This window comes from Tripterygium wilfordii, chromosome 19 (genome assembly GCF_013401445.1).
Source record: "Tripterygium wilfordii isolate XIE 37 chromosome 19, ASM1340144v1, whole genome shotgun sequence".
In the NCBI taxonomy this organism is placed as follows: Eukaryota; Viridiplantae; Streptophyta; class Magnoliopsida; order Celastrales; family Celastraceae; genus Tripterygium; species Tripterygium wilfordii.
The window spans coordinates 13434210-13452715 of NC_052250.1; the positions used below are offsets into that span (position 1 = coordinate 13434210).

At 39.0% G+C, this 18506-nt stretch overlaps 4 protein-coding genes across 4 annotated transcripts; 3 read left to right on the forward strand and 1 right to left on the reverse strand.

The window, feature by feature from the left end:
* Positions 1-138: 138 nt before the first annotated feature.
* LOC119985016 (probable methyltransferase PMT15) lies at positions 139-3273 on the forward strand. The gene is made up of 6 exons (XM_038829166.1): positions 139-1027; positions 1426-1636; positions 1731-2031; positions 2136-2528; positions 2628-2705; positions 2770-3273. The coding sequence occupies exons 1-6, from the start codon at positions 347-349 to the stop codon at positions 3008-3010; spliced, it is 1905 nt and encodes a 634-aa protein (XP_038685094.1). The 5' UTR covers positions 139-346; the 3' UTR covers positions 3011-3273.
* Positions 3274-4879: 1606 nt separating this feature from the next.
* Positions 4880-8164, forward strand: LOC119986043 (protein IQ-DOMAIN 14-like). Its single transcript, XM_038830575.1, has 4 exons — positions 4880-5413; positions 6670-6870; positions 7002-7079; positions 7180-8164. Exons 1-4 carry the CDS (start codon positions 5030-5032, stop codon positions 7927-7929), a joined length of 1413 nt encoding a protein of 470 aa, XP_038686503.1. The 5' UTR covers positions 4880-5029; the 3' UTR covers positions 7930-8164.
* A 290-nt stretch (positions 8165-8454) lies between these two features.
* Positions 8455-10537, reverse strand: LOC119985921 (60S ribosomal protein L24-like). Its single transcript, XM_038830401.1, has 5 exons — positions 10396-10537; positions 9411-9486; positions 9202-9303; positions 8934-9082; positions 8455-8833 (listed from the first exon to the last, which is right to left on the reverse strand). Exons 1-5 carry the CDS (start codon positions 10404-10406, stop codon positions 8683-8685), a joined length of 489 nt encoding a protein of 162 aa, XP_038686329.1. The 5' UTR covers positions 10407-10537; the 3' UTR covers positions 8455-8682.
* Positions 10538-12888: 2351 nt separating this feature from the next.
* Positions 12889-18099, forward strand: LOC119986107 (homeobox-leucine zipper protein ANTHOCYANINLESS 2-like). The gene is made up of 9 exons (XM_038830657.1): positions 12889-12989; positions 13106-13314; positions 13427-13544; positions 13636-14316; positions 14616-14717; positions 14788-14991; positions 16303-16477; positions 16556-16923; positions 17344-18099. The coding sequence occupies exons 1-9, from the start codon at positions 12897-12899 to the stop codon at positions 17737-17739; spliced, it is 2346 nt and encodes a 781-aa protein (XP_038686585.1). The 5' UTR covers positions 12889-12896; the 3' UTR covers positions 17740-18099.
* The last annotated feature ends 407 nt before the right edge of the window (positions 18100-18506 follow it).

Consider the following 18506-nt stretch of genomic DNA (forward strand, 5'->3'; position numbering starts at 1 on the left):
ACTAGGAAGTAGGGAAATGATTAAAACGTTATCTTATATCGAGATATTGAAATACTAAATATAATTTAATGTAGCTACGTAGACGGGCAGCCATTCCATTTTGTTTATATATTGATTAGTATTATCTAATTATTATTTAGCGACTACACCATGCGTCACTACTAGGATAATCTATTATACAACTCAAATGTCAAAACTAACATGACATACTTGATTTACTACCTATTTCGCAGCGCTTCAAAACTTCAAGCCTCCTATCAAAAATTTCACAGATACCAAACCATAAATATAAAGATATCTGCACTCCCATTGTTGATCAATCCAAAACTGCCCAGAACCAAAAGCCATGGCTGCAGGCTCTAATGTTCCTTACAGCGCAACTTCAAAACCACCCAAACGCAACTCGCTCCTCTCCTTCCTTTCCGTCAAAAGTACCAAAATAATCATAATCGTCTTTTCCTGCCTACTCTGCTACCTCCTCGGAGTGTGGCAACACAGCGCCTCCTCCATTTCCAGAACCACCTCATTGACCTCAATCTCATGTCTCCAGCCCACCACCACAACCGGCCTTGACTTCTCCACCCACCACTTGGCGGAGGGGGAGTTTGCCGCATCAGAGGAGGTCAAAGTGTACCCTCCATGCGACGTCAAGTACAGCGAGTACACACCCTGCGAGGACCCGAAAAGGTCGATGAAATTCAACAGGCGCAGAATGATATACAGGGAGAGACACTGTCCCGAGAAACACGAGCTACTTAAGTGCAGAGTGCCTGCTCCGTACGGTTATAAAAACCCGTTTGTGTGGCCGAAGAGCAGGGATCTGGCCTGGTACGCTAATGTGCCGCATAAAGGATTGACGGTGGCGAAGGCTGTGCAGAATTGGATCAGATATGAAGATGATCGGTTCAGATTTCCTGGTGGAGGGACCATGTTCCCCAACGGTGCTGATGCGTATATTGATGATATTGGAAAGTTTATCAATCTCAAAGATGGCTCTATTAGATCCGCCATTGATACAGGTTGCGGGGTATGTTTCCATCACTCTTCTATTATTCTCTCTTTTTTATTTTAGGAAATGCTTAGTATGTGAATCTCAGGGATTTCATTGCTTGGTAGGTTCCCCGTACTAGGATATTCTGGCTGATTTGGTTTGCTATCGATTTTCATAGATTGGTCAACCGCCCTGATTTTCTTAATATTACCAATTTGGACACGTAAGATCCCAAATATTGTAGTAATATTTTGACGGGCCCACTTTTGAAAGTCAACGGGTCTTGTATGACTTGGTCAACGAAGAAGGATTAGTATTATGCTTAATAGTAATAAATCATCAGAATAATAAAAAATCAGCTTAAAAAAGTTTATCTTCAACTTGAATGATGTACATTGACTGAAACTATATTAGTCTGTTGCAATCACATTCAGGTCGCAAGTTGGGGTGCTTATCTTCTGTCACGCAACATCCTAACGATGTCGTTTGCACCAAGAGACACCCATGAAGCACAAGTGCAATTCGCACTAGAGCGAGGAGTTCCTGCCATGATTGGAGTTCTGGCCTCCCAGCGACTGCCTTACCCATCCAGAGCTTTCGACATGGCTCATTGCTCTCGCTGCCTCATTCCTTGGGGCCAATTCGGTAAACCATTTCCCTTTCATAACCAAATGCAGCATTACATTATACGCCAGTGATGGATTTCTCATGCTTTTGTTTTGTCATTTCTGTGGAATAGATGGGATATTGTTGATTGAAGTTGATAGAGTACTACGGCCGGGTGGGTACTGGATTCTTTCTGGCCCTCCAATAAACTGGAAGACTCATTGGAGAGGATGGAATAGGACGAAAAAAGATTTAAAAGATGAACAAAAAGTTATTGAGAGAGTAGCCAAGTCCCTTTGCTGGAAGAAATTGGTGGAGAGAAAAGAAATTTCTATTTGGCAAAAACCGCACAATCATTTGGCTTGCAAAACTAATCGCAAAATCGCCCAAACCCCGCCCTTTTGCCTGTCCTCTCAGGATCCAGATAGTGCCTGGTCTCTGCTTTTCCAACCTTAATTTAATACCTCCTACATTTCTTGCTTCTTTTTACATTCCGAATGTAACTTGCAAGGTGTTTTTTTTTTTTTTAAATTTTCAGGTATACAAAATTGGAGACTTGCTTGACTCATTTGCCTGAAGTTTCAAGCAGTCAAGAAACTGCAGGTGGTGAATTGGCGAAATGGCCCGAGCGATTAAACGCAATTTCGCCAAGAATTAGCAGAGGATTAGTAAAAGGAGTGACCCCTGAAGTTTTCACAGAAAACACTGAACTATGGAAGAAGAGAGTTTCATACTATAAAACTTTGAACAATCAGCTGGGACAACCTGGAAGATACAGAAACCTTTTGGACATGAATGCTTACTTGGGTGGATTTGCTGCAGCTATGACTGATGACCCTGTTTGGGTTATGAACGTGGTCCCTGCCGAGGCAGAGATCAACACTCTTGGAGTTATTTATGAGCGAGGACTAATTGGGACATACCAGAACTGGTAAGTAGCTCATGCACATCATTTTTCTTTTTGCTAATTAAGTTCATGAATGCTGAAATCATGTTTTAACAGTTGTTTAATTCTTGTAACTGGTTGCAGGTGTGAAGCAATGTCAACTTATCCACGAACTTATGATCTCATTCATGCTGACTCTCTGTTTAGTCTGTACAAGGACAGGTAGATATACCTATGATTCTAACAACGTTGTATATATATAGCATTAACTCTTGTTTTATTACAGATGCGAAATGGAGGATATCTTGTTAGAAATGGACAGAATACTAAGGCCAGAGGGGAGTGTAATCTTCAGAGATGATGTTGATGTATTGGTAAGGATGAAGAGGATTGGTGATGCCATGAAGTGGAATAGTCAGATTGTTGATCATGAAGACGGGCCTCATCAAAGGGAAAAGCTTCTGTTTGCAGTGAAGTCGTATTGGACAGCACCTACCTCATTACAGAACAAGTCTCAAACATCCTAGTCTTTGAGGCTTCGATCATTTGTGTCCTCTGTTTGCCTTTTCTTTTCTTTTTTTTATTTACTGATTCTTTCATACTAAAAGGGTAATCAGATTATTTAAGAATTCATGTTTTTGATAGAAAAATAGCCTTTAACCCGTACTAATACCACAACTCTCATCATAATTCATAAATTCTGCTCAGCCAAGGCAGTGTCGTGATCACAGATAAAGAATTTCATATCCTTGGGCTGGGCTTCTGATACTGTAACTGTTGGAGCCATGTATCGCCAGGCCCATTTAATCTATTACAGTTTCTATTGGGCTCACTTCTATTTTCGGCCCATTTACAACCATTTCGACGTCCAGACCTTTATCTTTATTGTTTTTATATTCACCATCTTTGTCATAGTCAATTTATGGAGTCAACGAAGGTCATAATTACACGTCGACTCCGTCTCCATTCGGTTAGTGACCAAAGAAAATAAGTTTTCTCGCATTAAAAAGCGTGGGGACCAATCGCCAACAACTGGCACCCCAGCAGCAAAGGGCACTTGTTTGATTTGCTGCTTTAATTGACCCTTGTACTGTATTTTTTCTCTCCACTTTCCACCACTTTTCTTTGATTCTTATTGAAAAATCAATAGGGAAAAAAATGGCAACATGTAAATTCTCTCCATAAACAAACTATTTCGTCCATGACTCAACAGAAAAATAGATCCAAAAGGGTATGTGAATTTTTTTTGGTGCTGTTTTTAGTTACCTGGGTGAAAAATTCAAACCACCCTCACTAAGTGGACTTTCTTATCATTATTTATTACCTTTAATCTCAACTACAGTTGGTGAAAAGGAGCTTAGTGGTAGTCGGGTTCGTTAACGTGACATAATTATGTGGACCAAAGTAATATTTTATTGGATCTACAATTCGTGTCTCAATTTGCATAGTTGCATTATAATTATCTCTTTAAAAGGTAAAGTTACATTGTTAATTAATATTCGAAATCTATTTTATAATTATACACAAATTATTAAGGAATTATAATTATTTAATCCCAGTCTTATGAAAAAAAGGTAATTTTCGAAATAGCCACCTCCTCTCCTCTCTCTATCTAAAGTTTATCTCAACCAAAATTTTTCTTGTGGTATAGATATGAGAAAGAGGAGGAGACCACAATCTCCTCCCTTTCGTACGCCTTTTATAGTTTTTTTTTTTTTTTATAGCTGATTTTTAGATCTAATATATAATCTTTGTTTTGTTCAATAAAAAAATATGCAAGATTTTTTCACCACACTATTTTTCATTCGGAGATGGACTATGGTTCTTCTCATCCATATGTCATGCATTATTTACAACACCAGTTCTACTAGTGTTACAGCGACACGTATTTGATGCACAGTGATGAGACTTTTATTATTCTATATCTGATGGATTATGATATTTCTTGATGAATGGGAGGTCAAGAATCTTGTTCCAATCCATGTGTGTTGTTTTTTCTTTATGTTTTTGTTTAATTTGTTCGGGACAGGGTTATTCAGGCATATATTGGTGTTGTTCGGTGTTTGTTATTTAGTTTTGTAATTCGTCTGATATGATCTGTAAATTCTTAAACTGTGAACGTGACGTCACGTGTAACACTTGTTATTATGAAATGAAGTGTTGGTTTAAACTTTTTAAACAAATTAATCTTTAACGGACGCATAAAATAGTGTCTTTTTTGGTTTTTTATTACGACCACATGATGGTCATATGACTCATACCATAGTAATCACACAATTAATTTTTGAAAAAAAACACAAGAGTATACATCGCGTGTTTCCCAAATTCTATGACACGCGTCTGCCGTCACTACCTTTTGATTTCTCTTATCCTTCGCTTACATAAACCAGAATCTCTCTCACCCTCCTATGGTTTGCTTTGCTTAGCTGCTTCCTGTACTCTCTCTCACACGCAGTACAGTACTCTCCTTCTCGACTATGCTCTCATCAGCTAGTGACCCACAACTCCAGTTTTCCCTTTCGCCGGTTACGTGCGGACTATGAGAGATGGGTTTTCTCCGGCGACTTTTTGGCTACAAGAAGCAGCAGAACCAAGCTTCGGCGGAGTCGAAGGAGAGGAGGAGGTGGAGGTTCACCAGATCTTCCAACACAACGCCGTCTCAGCCCACTAACAAGCACGCGGCAGTGTCGAGCCTCTATGATGACGATCTGGATGCCAATAAGCACGCAATAGCAGTTGCTGCTGCAACGGCGGCCGTTGCAGAGGCGGCTCTCGCGGCGGCCCAGGCGGCTGCGGAGGTTGTGAGACTCACGAGAAGTAGCGGTGGGGGCCGTGCAGCCTCATCTGCGGGGCACGTTATCGGGAGTCATTGGAGGAGGAAGGAGGAACTGGCGGCGGTCAAGATACAATCCGCATTTCGTGGTTATCTGGTTAGTTTGTATCTCAAACGTGTTGCCCTGTGTTCTTTCTCTTTATTTTCCACATATACCTTGGAATTGTAGGAGAAAGTATGCCCACTTTCTTCATATTCTTGTTTGATTTGAGGTTCCTACGGTAATCTAATTCTGCCTACGTGACTTTTGGGTCTATACTCTGTCATTCTAATTATGATGACGAAAAGGAGAAGGAACAAGAGACAGATTGTCGAAACTGTTTCATAAATGTTTCCAATAGTAAATAATTAATGTTACACATGAGTGCATAAGGCTTTTGCAACCACCATAGGATTAGTTTCCAGAGAAGCTATTTTCCATTGTTTTAAACATGCTTGAGTTCCAATGAAGAAATTTCACTGCAAAATCTTTCACGTGCTCGTTTTTGTATGGGAAGAAAATTAAAGAAATACAAAGGAAAGGCATTTAGTAAAAATTAGCAATTTTTTTGATACATTTTCTGCGCTGGGACTATCATGTCAGAAATTGGAAAATATTGTTGGAATCATTGTAATGCAACTGTTTCAAGTTATTATTGAATAGAATTAGTTGTGAGACTGTTGAGTGTACTGTTAGTGTTGAGTGTGAAGGATTGACAAACAGGAAATATACACACTTGGTTATGTATGTTTGTTAACAATGGTTAATTGGAACTGTATTGTCTTGTAGTTTTACAGGAATTGGTCCTAGGACCCATAAATCACAAACCAAAGAACAGTTTGATGGCCCAATAGGGCAGTCTGACGCTGGATGCTCTTTTGCTGCCAGGCTCAGTCAGAGAGAGAGAGCTTGTTATTTTACAGCATCTTCACTATGTTATCGAAGCTTTGTTTATGTTACTTATTTCATATTCATTGTATCCTATCCCCAAATTTTCATTGCTAAGTTCTTATGTCTGCGTATGGCTTTGGGTATGCTCATGACAACACCAACTCAATGCTTTTTGCAATTTTTTTTTTATTTAACCCTTAATTTTCATGTAGCCCAATGGTAGAGTTGAGGGGTGCTTAGAGGTCACGAGTTATTCTTGGAAATAGTCGCTCCACATATTATGTGAATATGTGGAGGTAAGATATGCATATATATTGTCTCTCCCCGACTGCGGGAATCTTGTGCACTGGCTTAAATTTGTGCATACATTTTTTTCCTCTTAATATTACGTGATTTTGTTGTCATGGTCGAAGATGATTCTAATTTGTCTAAGTTACTTTTTTTTCCCTTGCTTTCTTGAACTTTTGATGGTAATTTTGAAGGCTAGGAGGGCGCTGAGGGCACTGAAAGCACTTGTGAAGCTTCAAGCCTTAGTAAGAGGCCACATTGTGAGAAAAAAAACAGCAGACATGCTTCTGCGCATGCAAACATTAGTCAAGGTGCAGGCTCGAGCACGTGCTAGTCGTGCTAATGTTTCAGAATCTCTATATGTTTCTAACAAGTCCTCTCGCACAATCTTTAAGGTAACAATTTTATTGTTCTTTTGGCATGCATGCCCTTGCACGCGCTAAAAAATTGTTAATATTACCAAATAATGATGACAATTATTGATTTCTATTGTGTATATCCTTGTTCGATTATCATTTATCTGCAGGTCCCATCTAGTCGTGACAATGATGATCATCGATTGCATGCTTGTATTACTAAATTTGATGGCTCATCAATCTTGAAGGTAAAACATGCTTGTTCTTTTGGTATCTGCCATAGAAAAAGTTGATTTTTTTTTTACATGAGGAACTTTAATTGCATTGTTTCCATTTCAATGCATGTAGAGATGCGGATCAAATTCAATCTATAGGGACTTAAGTAACCTTGAGAAAGCGAGATCGGATGCAAATTGGTTAGAGCATTGGACGGAGGAAAGCTTATGGAATGAGCATAGAGACACTCAACTGAGAAATCAACGTAGTGATGATGAGAAGTGCGACAAGATCCTAGAAGTAGATACTTGGAAACCCCACTTGAAATCCCAACAAAGTAACAGAAACTTCCACACCTCACACTCAACGTCTAACTATACCAATCAGAACTTTATGACAGTCGACTCTCCATCAAAATCATCATTGAAAGCGCAAAATCGAATCACAAGTTTACATCCAGGAGAAGCTCTATCGTTAAACTCCCCGAGGTTCCCCACTGGAAAGGAACAGGCTGCCGTGAGGACTGCTGAGAACAGCCCTCAAATGTTTTCTGCATTGTCGAAACCTGGAAGTACTAGTGCTAGAAGAGGCCCTTTCACTCCCACAAGGAGTGAGTGCTCTTGGGGCTTCTTCAATGGGTACTCAGGCTACCCAAACTACATGGCAAACACGGAATCATCTAGAGCTAAGGTTAGGTCACAAAGTGCTCCGAGGCAAAGGATCGAGTTTGAGAAACATGGATCAACTCAAAGATCTCTTCAGGGGCTATGGGAAACAAGCAGTAATTCAGAAAGGTGTTTCCCTCAACAGACTGATTGTAGGAACAGAGCTTATCCAGCATCTAGTCGCTTAAATAGACAAGGGAGTTCCAAAATGAGGTAACACCGTAACAGTAGTTGTTGTTGAGCTATGGTTTTCTATTGTTCTCAATTCCAAGTGTGTGTTAGTGTGCGAGTGTTGTAATTATTTGAGCATAATTGGTGAACGTCTTGTTTATAGAATCGATGTAGTGTTGCAACTAAATGACATTGTTGTTGGATATAAAGGGTCCTGTGTAACTAGCGTTCTAACAACTAGAATTTACATATTATTATAGTTGATTTGATGGCTGATTTAATCAAATTTCTATTCACTGGAGTGACCCTTCAAGAACCTGAACTATGACTTCTTCAAGATGATTGAATCAACAAACATCCAAAGACAGACCAATTGTCTCTATCAATGCACCTAAAAGAAATGTAGGAGCGAATTGAAGGAATAAGGTTATGTAGTAGAGTAACTGTTTCCTTGGAACCTCATATACAGTCACAGATGTATGTATGAAATGACAGACAACATTATTAAGAAACATATGTCCTAACAGTGTCGACGCCCAACTCTAGAGTTGCCACTTTAGCAAGATGAAACTGGTTCGATACCTGGCAGTACCATTATTTAACAACCCCATTTCAGAAGAACCAGTATTTTCACAATTGTAAACTGCGAGTTCAAATGATGGAGATACATCCGCAGAGAACAAAATTTACTGAATTTTGAAAGTACAGAATCCATGGGAACCAACCGACAAGTAAAATTCATCCAAGCAAAATCTTTTCAAGTCAAACCTATAATGTTATTACGCAAGAAATAAGATGTTCAGCGCTTTCCACCACCACCCCCAAGTTTAGGGCCCTTTGGTGCAGCACCCTTAGGCAAGTTTCCCTTGCTCTTCTGGGACTTAGACAACACCTCAGCCTTCTTCGCCTTCTTCTCATCTTTGGTTTTCTTTATCCTTTCCTTGATTTCACTGAAGACGAGCATGCAAGTTAACAAAGGAATATTTCCCCTAGATGCAATGTGTCAACATATGCAGTTAGTGTTGACAACATAAAGTAAGAAAAGCATACCGAAGGGCAGCCTCTCGTGCAGCACCTCGAACTTCAGGCTTCTCGGTTCTTTTCTTCTGTATCACCTCCAAGGTAGCACCAACAATGGACCTGGAATAGGGTTTTTTCGTGGTGCGACGTCTCTTCTTAACAGCTTCCGCAGAAATATCCTACAAGTGTACAGTCGAAACTTTTAGATTTCATTATCAAATACTTACAAGCCAAAATCCTGTCCAGAATCTGTGTAATGATTTTTTTCTCAATGTATAGTACAGAAGAAAAGATTCACCTTCTTATGCTGCTTTCTGTACATGGCTGTCCAGGTTAGCTTAGATGGCTTCAGTCTGTTATGAAAGTACCTCTTGCATTTAGAATTGGCAAAGAGGAAGACCTAAAATTGATCAAGCAAGGATCAGTGAGTTGATAGGAGGGACACGATAAAGAACGATGCAAATAAAAAGAACCAATGCATGGGTAATGGCATGCTCTTGGATTCACCTGTGAGTCTGAGCGAATAAATCTGATACCCGTACCAGGGTATATCTTTGCCCCACTGAAGCGGCATAGCTCAGTCCTGAAATCCTCAGATGATAGCAACAGTGCTTCAGTTATTTCTTACAAACTCACATACTAATGGAATAAGCAGCCAAATTCAATTTCCAGATACAAAAGGAATAGAAGTCTACATACTATAGAATAGGATGATTGCTACCAATGTATAATCAAAAGCCACAAATAAAGTGTTCCCACCCAAAAAAGAGACATTAACACATATATTATAACAATCACGGTAAGAACGATTGTTCCCATTGCTATGGATAATTGGATATAATATGCCTCCACCACCAATCATATCATCTGGCAACCAACTACACTCCCTCCGTCTATTTTCATATTAGTGCTTCACGAAGTTGAAAACTTCAAATTGATTAAATGTCTACAATTAAATAGATACAATTGCTATGGTTCACTGCATTTGCTTTTATAAACTAACATAAAAAGATATCAGTTAAATTGGTTAGTGTTACAGGCATACTACAGAAAAATTAACTATAATTCACTCAAATCAGTTCAGCTTGGTTCGACTTGAACTAACAGTATTTATCTACTGTTTCTGTGAGTTTTAGGTTATCGACAACACTAATATTTATACTTTCTGTTCATTGTATTCATATAAACTTATAAAGTACTCCGCAAATATATTTTAACAATTAAGCAGCCAAATACTATTGCCGTCCACAAATGCAACAACCAGAAACCTTAAAAAAATGGTTGCTCAGATCCAACGAGGACAACTAAATTGATTTACGCAGTTTTAAATAAAATTCTTCAACAAACAGCAACAGGCGTAATATCAGGATTCAAACAATGATCAAATAATCAGCTGGCGAATCATTCGATAGCATATATTGGAAGACAACAAATGATCAAAATATCATAAAAAAATGTACGCTCGTGGAAGTAATGAACGGCAAAAACTTACTTGAGAACCATGGCGGCAGCAGCTGCTCTCTAGGGTTCTTGCGACGATGATGAGAAGAAGACCTGGGGCCGCAATCTGACTGAGCGACAAACAGTTAGTTTTTAAAGAGGGCCTGGATTGACCCGGTTTATTTCGGATCAGGAACGTAAAAGCCCAAGACCGTATTGAAATTTGAAAATTTGAAATCGTGACGAGTACTACAGCGGGAAGCCTATGTTGATTGTTGAGTTCTTTTCTGTCCGGATTACTTGGGCATTTTTTTTTTTGTCGAGTGAGGCCCATACATCTAAATGGGCTTAATGTTTACACCAAACAAATTGGCCACAATTGACTTGTTTTGCTGGTAATTGAACAAAGTCGTCTTAAAAGTTCTGAATTGTCTCTTTCCTACGAAGAATTATGGCATGGTGGCCATTTAAGAGACAATTGACAACAACATAAATAACTCTACAAATTTTGATATGAACTTTTTTATAACCATAAACAACATCAAAGAAATTTATCCTTTAACAATTGACATGGTCTAAGTTCGAGCTCGCACACTAAAGCCCGAATGAAAGTGTTATATAAAAGGATATATTTTGATCAAAGATGGAGATCTAAGGTTGTTCCTTGGGTTGACTCACGTTATTTTATTGCTTGTTGAATAAATTAAGTTGAAGTCATTAGAATTCGTCAATAGAAGAACATATATTTTTTTATTGATTTTTTCTTCAAACTCTGTTTTTTTTTAAATTTTTTAAGTGTCTTCATTTTCATATTTCCATAACCTATGAGTTATAATTTTCAAAACCCAACTAAAGTAAAAAAACATTGGAATTTTATTTTAAAAACTTACCATATCTTTATTAAGAGTTTATTCTCATAGTTCACTGCCTAGTGCCTAATTGCTTATATTTCATTATGAACAAATTAAGATTAGTAGGCTTTTTTAAGTCTCTTAATTTAAATTTAAACTAGCACTATGACAGAAAAAAAAAGAAAAAAGAAAAAAAAGAGGGAGTACTTGTTTGAGAAACTAAAAGTGGTAGTGAAATCAAGTGATGTACAAATTATCGTTAGACCTTTTGCACACATGCCTATTGTCATTTGTCACGGTAATCGTGGAATTACTAACAAAAAGGGAACGGAGATTCGCTAAATCTATTTTCACATTGACGAAATTGTCCCCCTATTTTGCTAAACCACAATTCGACGTCATATAATTTTGAACTTGAACCATTATGTATGAGCTTAAATTTGGAATGTTAGACCTACTTGCACAAGAATTAAAATTAATTTGGCCAAAGTCAACATGGTCACATTGATATTGTTTCTAATTTAGGACCTCCTAAATACGTACGATTTGGCTTCAAAAATCTGATTGTTTTTTATTTTTTCGGACTGCAGCGGGAGCCCCTCCACGGCTCCACACCTTGTAGGTTTCATATTGTTTTCAGAGTAAGGAAAGAAAAAAAATAAAGAGGCCATTGATGAATCTTGGCGAGCGAGAGGGGTGGCAACGTTTTAGTACCTTTTTGGGGCGCTGATTGGCTCGGAAAACTAGATCAAACTGAATAGCAAAAGGTCCATTCGACTATCACTCCCTCTAAGTCAGCTCCATATGCTTTGCAGTTGAATATACTTGTTTCCCCATACACACATATTCGCATTCATTTAATTGTTTATATATGTAAAGATATATAGTAATATTTTGTGTCGTTTTGGGTTCTACAGATCCCAACGGAACGGGGCTGGTGAAAGAGAGAGAATATCTTCAGTCTCTGTGGAGGGCGGAGTCAAATAGAGAAGGTGGTGCCTTTTTCCCTTCTCCGTACTGGTTTTTGTTTGGGATCGTATCACATAATTTCTTTTGGATTCTTTCAAGTTTCAACCTGAGAGCTCAAAAGACGATAGATAGAGGTCAACTGGGTCTTTTTCTTGCTTTTGATTTGGTTGAAAAGTCCTCTCATACAAAGTGGTAATGGTGAGAGAAGAAGACAGATAAGCTTTACCTCTTCGCTATGTTCCTTTTTTTCCTTCCAATGCTCATACTCTCTTTTCATGAAAAAATTTCGGTGTAAACTGTAAACGGCGGATCAGTCAGGGTAATCTTGTCTTATTCCTCTCATGCCCTTTGCATCTGAAAACGGGTTTTTTTTCCTGTTGAGAGAGAGGACAGGCTTTCTAGAGAGAGTGTTTTGCTCCGTTCATGAGTCATGCATGGGCGTTGACAAAAGGAGCTGGTTTTTCATTGTGTTCGTAAATGAGAGAGAGCAGGTGTGGGAAGTCCTTGTCAAAGGTTCATAGACAAGAAAAAGTCTATGCAAACCCTTGTCAAAGTTCCGTCCTTTTCATAACGACCTTGATAATCGAAGAATCAGACAGAGAAGGAAAAAAGAACCAAAAGAAAATTTTTTTTTGGGTTTCTCTTTATTTTATAGTTTGATTAGTTTTGGGGGTTTTGATCAGCAATACAATTACTTGTACTAGTTGTGGCTAATATTCTTCCACCCAACGGAATGCCTAGTAATGCCGTTGCTAAGCCACCACCTCTGCTCACTCCACATATTTCCAAGTCTAAACTCAGCTCTCCTGCCATCTCTCACTCTGTTGTATGCCTCATCTCACTCTGTAATCGTATTTGTAATCCACTATTGATGCATGTTCTTTTGGGTTTCTTCTTGTTTACTTCTCTCTTTTTTAACTCTTCTTCGGGTTTTTGGTGCAGAAAAGAAATATGAATGGTGATGGGGAGATGGGTCTGATAGGAGATACCTTTGATGAAGCTTTTCTTGGAAGGGATGGGGATGGCGGTTTCGAGACTCGGTCTCCCAGTGATAACTTTGATGCGTCTGAAGAGGATCGAGAGGCGGAGGAGCCGCCCAAAAAGAAAAGATATCACAGGCACACGCCTCGGCAGATTCAAGAGCTTGAGGCGTATGATTTTATGATTTCTTGTCTTTAGGATAACTGTGAATTGTGACTATTAACTTTGATGGATGATTTGCTTATATCGGTTTATGATATCTACATTATTGTTGTGTTTTAGTTTCTTCAAGGAGTATCCCCATCCTGATGAAAAACAAAGGTCGGAACTAAGTCGCAAACTTGGCTTAGAGTCTAGACAAATCAAGTTTTGGTTTCAGAACAGGAGAACACAGATGAAGGTAAACTGATGATTTGTTATACTGTTTTTAGTATATAGAGGTTGGAAGTCAAAGGAGTAATAATCTTATATAATTGTCCACCTCAAATCAGATGCAATTGGAGCGGCATGAAAATGTTATGCTGAAGCAAGAAAATGAGAAGCTTCAAATTGAATATAATAATTTAAGAGCCATGGATCCGATGTGCAACAATTGTGGTAGGGTAGCCTTGCCTGGTGAGGTAAGCTTTGAGCAGAACCAGCTAAAGATTGAGAATGCTCGGTTAAGAGAAGAATTGTGCCGAGTTTCTTCTTTAACAAGCAAGTTCTTTGTCAAGCCACTATCGCAATCTGATAATCCCCTATCCACAAGCTCCAAGTTGGCGCTTGCTGTTGGAAGAAATGAAATTTGTGGTTTAGGCAATGTTGGTGCAACAATGCCGATGCCAAAGGGACTTGGACTGGGAGATAGCATTTTGAGCACTTCACCTGTAGTTACTTTGATGAAACCTGAAATGGGCGTAATTGAGAATGAGATGCAAGTTGATAGATCTATGTTTGTAAATCTTGCGTTGATAGCGATGGATGAATTGATCAAGTTGGCTCAGCCAGATAGTTCTCTTTGGGTCAAAGGGTTGAATGGAGGGAATGATGTGCTAAACCATCTGGAGTATACAAGGACTTTTCGAGGTTGCATTGGCATCAAGCCCACTGGCTTTGTAACTGAGGCTACGAGGGAAACTGATGTAGTCATCATCAACAGCTTGTCTCTTGTAGAGACATTGATGGATGCGGTGTGTTATCAAATCCTTTTTGTCATTATTGATTAGCTTGGCTAAAATAAGTGTTAGCATATCATTAGTTTTCTGGGTAGATTTATTTTGTTGCCCTATTCACTTGTCATCTCTATCTCTTGTGTTAACCATTTTGTTCTATCCGCTTATCTGTTCACCCTTGAAGAACACAAAATTGTTTAAATCAATGCAAAATTATTGCTCAAGTTATTTGATTATTGGTTATTTGGTTTTTAAATCTATGAATGTGCAATGTTTGATTTACCTTTCGAAACTTGTTTCATTCATTTATTTTGCAGAATCGGTGGGTAGAAATGTTTCCAAGCATAATTGCTAGGGCCAGCACTGTTGATGTGATATCAACTGGTCTGAATGGAAACAAAAATGGTGCTCTACAAGTGGTATGTTCACCATCTATTGCTTAGTCTTTAACTATGAGGCCCTTTTTAAAATGAAGATTTTGCTTTGTAGATGCATGCAGAGTTTCAAGTTCTCTCACCCTTGGTCCCAATACGTCCAATCAAGTTTCTCCGGTTTTGCAAGCAGTATGCTGAAGGTGTATGGGCTGTGGTAGATGTCTCTGTTGATGCGGGCTCTGAAGGTTCAAATCTAAATGCTTGTCGAAGGCTTCCTTCTGGTTATCTCATACAAGATGTGGGAAATGGTTGCTCCAAGGTAATTGCTAATGTAGATTATTAATCGATTCGCATAGTTTTCTTGGAACTTTTCTTGTCAATGTGATGCTTATTGTGCTTGCATCCTTTCCCACATATGCCTCTGATTTTGTCAAGACTACATCAAGATGAAAGAATAGGGCCCCCATTATGCAAGTTCCAACCGGCATTGACTTGCGCTTCTGCAAAAAATTGTTTCTAATATTGCACTATCTTCAATAGCCCTGCCTCAATTAGATTTAGATATAATGGAAACCTCCTAGGAGTCTGATCCTTATAATATTATTTTACATAGAAGATGCTTCTATGGATTTGCCTTTTTTGTGATCTTCCTTTTCAAAGCTAGGACTTCTATTAGTTTAGTTTCTTCACCTTTTTTTCTCATATGAGCAGTCCTAGGCCAAGGCTACCTGCATTATAAAACTAAATACTATTTGCATTTTTATTCTCTGATCTTGAATGTGGATATGCATGATCTTGTTGTGCAGGAAAGTTGTTGGAAACTTCAAATTTTTCTGTATAAATTATGTATTTGATACTTCTATTCCTATTTTTCCTCTGTTAATGTGGTTTTTGTATTCTCGAGGCAATATGACCTGGATCCAGTCATTATATCATGATAGTCTTGAGGAACTCTTGTTTTGTGTACATGTTCTGGAAAACAATACATTTTAATATTAGATCATTAAATCACCCTGGATTCTTGACTTAGCAGCTTGTCAGTTTTGGACTTTGTAAACATAATATAATATATCCTTGTCTTGGGTGTACACAAGCCCTTCTGTATGCAATATTTCTTCTCCCGTGTAAGAGATTTGTTTACGTTTTTAAATCTCTATATGGGATAGTATCAGTGTACATTTTTGGTGTATGATATTGGTGCCAAGTCATTGCTTGTTTTCACGGCCATGCATAGACTGTGCCTTTGTTGATTAGTAAGTTAACAAGTAGTCTGGATTTCATAATTTGTAAGGTTCGCTGGATCTCATTGCATCAAGTTCCTGACTACTTGATTTAGCTATATCCTTCTATTTTTTGCTGATGACATTGGATATTTAACTTTCAGAATTTGTGAGAAGAGGAGCAAACTAGTAAGTAACAGGATAACTTTCGTGGGAGGCTAACTATTTTGTGATGGCTATCAAAACAGGGCAACTTGGCTTTGTATTTTCTTCCCTGATGACATTCCTAGGGGCCATTTCAAATCTGTAAATTTTAGGCTTTTTAGCCCAACAACCTTTTAGTTTTTGAGTTCTAATAGATGGTTAGTAGGCAGAAGCTCTTGTTTTAATTGCTAAATGGATGAGTGCAGGTAACATGCGTTGAGCATTCTGAGTACGATGATAATTATGTTCACCAACTCTTCCAGCCATTTGTCAATTCTGGCATGGCCTTTGGAGCAAGAAGGTCGCTTGTGTCCCTACAGAGGCAATGCGAGTCTTTGGCTGTCCTTGTGTCCTCCGATATCTCCGGCGAAGAAAACTCAGGTCTTCATTTGCTATCCGATTATTTCTTTCATCATATAAATATGATCAGTTTCGGTTCTTGATATTGCTGTGCCTCAGGGATAACTTCAGGTGGCAAGAAGAACATGATAAGGCTGGCACAGCGCATGATTGATAACTTTTGCAATGCTGTTTGTGCTTCAAGTGTGCGTAAGTGGGACAAGCTCCGTGTAGGTGATGTGAGTGAAGACGTGAGAGTCTTGACTAGAAAGAGTATGAATGACCCTGGGGAACCAGCCGGTATTGTGTTGAGTGCGGCAACTTCTGTTTGGCTGCCAGTGGATCGGCAGAAACTGTTTGATTTCTTGCGAGATGAACAATTGAGGAGCGAGTGGGACATTTTATCTCATGGTGCACCAATGCATGAGATGCTTCAAATTGCTAAGAGCCGGGACGGTCGCAACTGTGTTCATCTCCTTCGTGCTGGTGTAAGTGCTTGATAAACTATTTTTTATTCAAACCATGAACGTTATGTGGGGCCATGGGAGTAGTGTGGTCCTGGAAGAGTTGCAGGGGTGCAACTTAGAGATCGCATGTTCAATTCTTGGAAACAGCCTCTCCACATATTATGTGGAGGTAAGGATACATCTTGGATGTTCCCAATCTTGCTCCTTGCAGGAGCCTTGTGTACGGGAGTTGTTTACCTTTTTAAACTATGAACATTCATTCTCCACAATGTAGGGATAACAATATGTAGATCTAGCTGCATCCCTCAACTGGCCAAGAGTGCAAGTGCACATTGCGTTGTTTTCTTTCTATTTTTTTTTAGATTGAAAAAAGATTTTCATTTTCATTTCATACCTTCTTCACCGAAGAGTATTGTATTTGTTTCCATATTTACCTTGCAGGCTATTGATGTTGATGTCACTGAGAAGAGCATGCTAATTTTGCAAGAAACATGGCATGACAACTCAGGCTCAATGATAGTGTATGCACCAGTTGAATTGCCTTCAATAGCCGAAGTGATGAATGGTGGGGATCCTGCTTATGTGGCCCTCTTGCCTTCAGGGTTTGCTATCTTGCCGGGCTTTCCATCCGGTCATGGAGGATCACACAATTGTAATGGGATGCCGGGCAATGGCAATATTGATGATGATGCAGTTGGATCCTTCCTTACTGTTGGATTTCAAATTTTGGTGAATAGGCTTCCAGCCGCTAAGCTGACACTGGAGTCAGTTCAGACTGTCAATACTCTCATCGCTTGCACAATTCAGAAGATCAAAGCTGCCCTTAAATTAGCATAGATGCAACCGTTTCTATTTTGTAAAAAAAAAAGGTACTACATACTATGAGTGTAGCAGGGAATGGGTATGAAATGAAGAGAGCCAGAGAAGTAGGGTTTCGAGTCAAGAACGAACTTTTTTGCCGTATTATATTTTTTGGTTGTAGGAGGCAGATGGTTGTGAAGCCTGGTAGGGGATCTTGGTTTGGGTTTTGACTCGCTCTGACCTGAAAGGTTCTTGGCTCTTGCTTACTGAATACAGAATGCTTTTTGTTATCATGTATAGAGACTTAAGATGGAGCACAAAGTAGACATTTGTGAAGGGCTCATATAGGTCTTTACCATTATCAGTTGCCTTATTGTCTCTGAATTCTCTTCTAGATTTATATTATTCTTCCAGCTCATAGTAGATCTCTCTCCCTCGCCTTCCACTTCTGTTTGTTTGTGTTTGCCTGTATATTACATGCCTTTGCAAGAATGCTGTGGGTGCATAGAATAGGCTCTGAAAATGCATGGTTGCCTGGCGCCCCCTCCCTGGAAGAATCAGTCACGGTTGAAGGAGCAATAATTTACTCGTGGGATTAACAACTCGGCTATGGTTGGGATATTTTTCAAGGGTTCCCCTGGTTACGTTGGCCAGTCTTCGTGGTGTGATGTGTGGCAGTTAAAAAAATTACCCTTGAATTGGACCTTCCCAGTAAAAAAAAAAAAACAAAAAAATAAATTTGGTGGGATTGTGCTATATTCATGATCATCCATAGTTGAATGTGCATGGACCTGCCTGAATGT

What these genes read in the sequence shown, in the direction of transcription:
- LOC119986043 (XM_038830575.1), top strand. Translation starts at nt 5,030, where the DNA reads ATGGGTTTTCTCCGGCGACTTTTTGGCTACAAGAAGCAGCAGAACCAA. An exon ending in CCGCATTTCGTGGTTATCTG is followed by an intron (nt 5,414 to 6,669) that starts GTTAGTTTGTAT and finishes GTAATTTTGAAG; the next exon opens with GCTAGGAGGGCGCTGAGGGC. An exon ending in CCTCTCGCACAATCTTTAAG is followed by an intron (nt 6,871 to 7,001) that starts GTAACAATTTTA and finishes ATTTATCTGCAG; the next exon opens with GTCCCATCTAGTCGTGACAA.
- LOC119985921 (XM_038830401.1), bottom strand. An exon ending in TTATTCGCTCAGACTCACAG is followed by an intron (nt 9,304 to 9,410) that starts GTGAATCCAAGA and finishes GATCAATTTTAG; the next exon opens with GTCTTCCTCTTTGCCAATTC. An exon ending in GCACGAGAGGCTGCCCTTCG is followed by an intron (nt 8,834 to 8,933) that starts GTATGCTTTTCT and finishes GCTCGTCTTCAG; the next exon opens with TGAAATCAAGGAAAGGATAA.
- LOC119986107 (XM_038830657.1), top strand. Translation starts at nt 12,897, where the DNA reads ATGCCTAGTAATGCCGTTGCTAAGCCACCACCTCTGCTCACTCCACAT. An exon ending in ACAGGAGAACACAGATGAAG is followed by an intron (nt 13,545 to 13,635) that starts GTAAACTGATGA and finishes ACCTCAAATCAG; the next exon opens with ATGCAATTGGAGCGGCATGA. An exon ending in TGGGAAATGGTTGCTCCAAG is followed by an intron (nt 14,992 to 16,302) that starts GTAATTGCTAAT and finishes GGATGAGTGCAG; the next exon opens with GTAACATGCGTTGAGCATTC.
- LOC119985016 (XM_038829166.1), top strand. Translation starts at nt 347, where the DNA reads ATGGCTGCAGGCTCTAATGTTCCTTACAGCGCAACTTCAAAACCACCC. An exon ending in ATTGGGACATACCAGAACTG is followed by an intron (nt 2,529 to 2,627) that starts GTAAGTAGCTCA and finishes AACTGGTTGCAG; the next exon opens with GTGTGAAGCAATGTCAACTT. An exon ending in TTTAGTCTGTACAAGGACAG is followed by an intron (nt 2,706 to 2,769) that starts GTAGATATACCT and finishes GTTTTATTACAG; the next exon opens with ATGCGAAATGGAGGATATCT.